The sequence below is a fragment of the Antrostomus carolinensis genome, unplaced genomic scaffold (genome assembly GCF_000700745.2).
Source record: "Antrostomus carolinensis isolate BGI_N321 unplaced genomic scaffold, ASM70074v2 scaffold50399, whole genome shotgun sequence".
Lineage (NCBI taxonomy): Eukaryota > Metazoa > Chordata > Aves > Caprimulgiformes > Caprimulgidae > Antrostomus > Antrostomus carolinensis.
The window spans coordinates 1-4,568 of record NW_010338839.1 but is presented as its reverse complement, the minus strand read 5'-3'; the positions used below and the strand labels follow the sequence as shown (position 1 = coordinate 4,568).

At 41.3% G+C, this 4,568-nt stretch overlaps 1 protein-coding gene across 1 annotated transcript in view; it reads left to right on the top strand.

Annotated features, from left to right (window-relative positions):
- Nucleotides 1–3,412, top strand: part of HNRNPDL (heterogeneous nuclear ribonucleoprotein D like) — a 3,749-nt gene extending 337 nt beyond the window's left edge. The window contains exons 2-6 of the mRNA XM_029086909.1: nt 1–93; nt 373–504; nt 622–736; nt 1,556–1,720; nt 1,852–3,412. The exon at nt 1–93 is cut by the window's left edge and continues 69 nt beyond it. Coding sequence (XP_028942742.1) covers nt 1–93; nt 373–504; nt 622–736; nt 1,556–1,720; nt 1,852–1,922 — 576 coding nt within the window. The 3' untranslated portion in view covers nt 1,923–3,412. The remainder of the gene's footprint in view (nt 94–372; nt 505–621; nt 737–1,555; nt 1,721–1,851) is intronic.
- Nucleotides 3,413–4,568: the final 1,156 nt, after the last annotated feature.

The following is a 4,568-nucleotide window of genomic DNA, read 5'->3' as shown; positions in this document are numbered from 1 at the left end:
GGGAAAGAGCCACCAAAAAAAGTGTTTGTTGGTGGGCTGAGTCCAGATACATCTGAAGAACAGATTAAGGAGTACTTTGGTGCTTTTGGCGAGGTACAGTATAACGATGTATAAATCAGCTTTGGTTTTCACGTGCAGTGTTGTTTCTGTCTTTAAGACAGAAGAATTTGTGAGGAGACAGCTGGCTCGTGCTTACATAAAACTATGGCTTGTTGAAACTATATACATGTTAACAATTCTGTAGTGTGGTGATGGACTGGTTTATAGCTGTCAAAAGCAGTTGGCATAGACATTGGACTGCTGAATGATTCTGGTAGGGTAAAAAGTTGCTCATAGATTTCATGCATTACTGATAGGTACTTTTGATTTCAGATTGAAAACATTGAGCTTCCCATGGACACAAAAACAAATGAAAGGAGGGGCTTCTGTTTTATCACGTACACAGATGAAGAGCCAGTAAAGAAGTTACTAGAAAGCAGATACCATCAAATTGGTTCAGGCAAGGTATGGAAGCTGTTGTTCTTAGCACGTGAAGTAGACCATCTCCATAGGCATCCCCGAAAGCAACTCGCGCATTGGTCTTGAAACTCTTGATGAGTTAAAGAATTTCTGTCGTTACAGTGTGAGATCAAAGTAGCACAGCCCAAAGAGGTATACAGGCAACAGCAGCAGCAGCAGAAAGGAGGAAAAAGCAATGCGGCTGGTGGACGAGGAGGTGGAAGGGGGCGTGGACGGGGTGAGTGTTTTGGACATTGAAATTAATGTAAATGCTCGAGGGTGTGTCTGTAAATATTCCAGGTTTGGGGCTGCATGTAGATCTGGTGTTAAAATTGAATGTGGAAAATAGCCTGATAGTATTTTGGTGGTTGTGATAGCTTGTGGAAGCTGAAGAATCTCTTCTGGCTCCTCTTGCATTCAAGCAGTGAAGTGGCAAGCGGGATGTAGGGTGCTTGTGTACACCCACAGTTGACAGTGTAGCTAAATGGATAGCACAGTCACCGTGTCGTGTGAAGGGATACGCTCTTAGTTGGCTCAGGGGAGAGAAACTGCGAGCTGTTTGTTAAAGAAGAGGTAATCACTTTGCTGCACCTTGCAAATAGATGAGAAGCAATCAGCTGTTGTGTTACAGGCTAATGCAGCTTGGGCTTAAAAAGTAAAGTGGTCAAAACCAACACAATTTGGTAAAACTGATCCTGTAGTATAACTTGATGTTCAGGCAATTAATGATGCAAAGTGGAATTTAAACCTGCAGGAGCTGCTGTAGCGCATGCCTTCAGTGTTGTGTAGTTTTGTTTTCTTGGCTGTTTTATGAGTGGGACTACCAGCTATCTCTCTCTAACATTGTCTTGGGTGATAAGATCTTATGATCCATCTCTTGTATCCAAATGAGACGCCTCAGTTATTGATAGAAAATTATTTTTCTTGGGAAGTGAGGAGGATTCTTCCAGCTCATAGTTCTGGCGTAGAAATATTGCCATAGGAAGTTAGATGGAGTGGCGTAGAAAGGAGTGAAATAGTAACTTCTGTAACTTATTGATGCTGTATTTGGTTTCAGGTCAGGGACAGAACTGGAATCAAGGGTTTAATAACTACTATGATCAAGGATATGGAAACTACAATAGCGCTTACAGCGATCAAAGCTACAGTGGCTATGGGGGATATGACTATTCTGGGTACAACTATCCCAATTACGGATATGGGCCGGGATACACAGATTACAGTGGTAAGTGGTTTGGCTCTCGTTCCAGATAATAATAGCGTGTGTCTTTAAACAGGGGCCTCTCCTTCAGAGTGTCAGGTGTTAATCTTGATGTTTCTGGTGTGTTTCTCTCTGCCCCATGTTACCTGCAGGTCAGCAAAGCACATATGGAAAGGCATCCCGAGGCGGCGGCAATCACCAAAACAACTACCAGCCGTACTAAAGCAGTACCTAGTACTTGAGGAAGCAGGTGTGTACATGAGTGCAAGGTCCACTCTGAGTATGTCTAATCTAATTTAAAGATCAATAGACAAAAGAGTAAAACCTTGCGTAGCGTGACTTTTCCTTTAATTAAGCTTTTGTTAACTTAAAAAAACTACTTTTTTTAAAACCAGCTTTGTCTGCGGTGTCTATAGATCTTTAACTTTGTAAAAATGTGACTTTATCTTCTTTAGTACTTCAGAAAAACATAAGAGTTTTTCTGTTTTGCGTTGTGTACCAGGTGATCTAGAGGAATAATTAAACTTATTAGAAGTATTAACAGGTAAAGTACTGAAATGGGTACAACTTAAGGAAAACAAGAATGTTGTCTTCTAACTCTGACATTATACCTTGTTTGTACCCGCCAGCGGGAACTTCATTGCAGGCCGTGTGTCACCCTGACCACGTCTATCTCTGGGGTCGCACGTTGCAGGCAGAGCGCAAGGCATACACCAGAAAACGCTGTCCTGTGGTATGGTCTCTTCCAACTTCATGTACCAGCGTAAAGATTAAAGTGGAAAACTTCAGACTTTGGCTTCTTTTTTTTAATCTTTTTGGAGATTAAGTGTCTTAACTTAAATGGTTTTTTACAGGAGTTTAAAGTACATAAATGCCTTTACAGCTTAATCATTTGGTCTTCTGTTTAGTGTTGTATTTCAATTGTGGAACCTCATTTTAAGTGTGCATTCTTTAAGATTTAATGCTTGCTTTTTTTCTTTTTATAGCTAATAGTGAAATCTGCAAACCAAAACGAACTTTTAAATCTGGAAAAACATTAAAGATCATATGCACGTGGACTGTTTGAACTAAATCGACCCGACTTGTGTTTGCACAGCAGTTGTTTAGATGCATAAACAAATAATTGGAAACCTTTTTGGCAGTGTTTCCATGGAGGGCGGGGGAAAAAACCCAAGCAACTGATCCAGAGCCTGATTAATAGTCTAAATTGGATGTGTGGCGTTCTGGAGCAGCTTCCTAAATGGGCTGAATGGCTGTATTTGGGGAGATAAATTACTGAAGGGTAACAAAACCTCTTGTGTTACCTTAATAAATATGCATATGATCTTTAACAGTGAAGAAAGGAATATATAGAAGACTTAAAGCAGTTCATGAAAATGGACCTTTTAAGGATTCTTGTAGTAACTTGCACAGATCTGACATACATTTTATCTTGATTTTTAGGTAGAGATACTGCAACAAAGCCATCTTGCAGCGCACCGTGAGCGAACGGAGGGTGGTCTTCGTCAGAGGAAATGACTATTTTGTAAAAGACTTTTAGTGTACGACACGACTGTGTCCAACTGTACATAGCGGCCGACTAGTTTTCTTCTATGGTTTTTACTTTTCTTTTTGCCATTCATGTTACGACACAATGTGGACTTGTGTTTATACAACCTTTATTTGTATAATTTCATGTTAAAGGATTCTCTAATAAATGCTTACTAAAGTGAACGTGTTGTCTTGCTGTTGGCTGTCAGCTTACAGTGGTGTAAGTCTACTTTTACTTGTAGAGGAGGGCAGGTACCTTTCTGAAGATCAGAAATGGCTCAAGACAAGGTTACTGTCTATACAGCTCAGTTAAACCCACTCCTTTTCCTGAGCTCTCTTGAGGGCATCATAGTGCTGGTATTAGCATCACCGTGGAAGGCTGCAGTTGTCTCCTTTCAGCTGCAGAAAAGAGTGGTCTCTGCCACAACACTACTGATTTCATACTTCCATATGTCTCAAGGGAGGGAGCTAGAGCTACAGCAAGCACCTTTTTTATGCTGGTAACTCAGCACTGCTTGAGGTGTAGGAGAGTGGCGAGATCTGTATCACCTCTAGGCTTTTAAAGCACTTGTGTTCTGGAACACTCAAGGCTATAACTTAATGACTTCCTTAGAGCAATTGCTCCCTGTCTATTCCAGTTCCAAGCAGGAGATGACAAGTTCTTGAACTTCAGGGTCAGCAACTGATTCCTGTACAGGTTGGGATCAGTTCCTTCAAGTTAGATCTGGTACTGGACCCTTCTCAACTGGATCAGAAACCATGTTTTCCATCTTGTGCATACTAGGAAGCAACATAAAAGCCTGAAGGAATGATTGCTGGAGAAGGGAAACTGCTTTCACTAGCACGTTGTTTCTGGTCTAGAACAGCTGAGGTGGGTAAGTGAGCAGACATTCTCCCTGAGGATAGAGGGTTGCAGCACTCTGGCTTAAGGTTGTGTTTGGGGTTTGTTTTTTTTTCATTCTCAGCACAAGTATGAAGTCATGGATCAAAAATAAACCTTGCTTGTTAGAAGAGTAAAGTGAAATGTGAGTAGCTAAATCAGAGGGGAGACTTGTCTCACGAACTTAAAGGGAGTAGTCTGGGTAGAGGTTTCTAAAAGTTTCCAACATTTAAGTTTCTCACTTCAGTGTTTATTTCTCTCTCAGGCAGATGGGTATTTTATTTATTTATGTTTAATTATTTTTTTCCTTCTCCTCCAGAAGAGCTGCCTCCTGTAACTGCTCTGGGGTAAGCAGTTGCTAGAGCTGGGGAGGTTTCTGTCATCACAGCAGAGAGAAGACTGGCTGATACCACTGCCCACAACCTGAAGGAACGGCTCATGGTGGTAGGTGACTCTGCC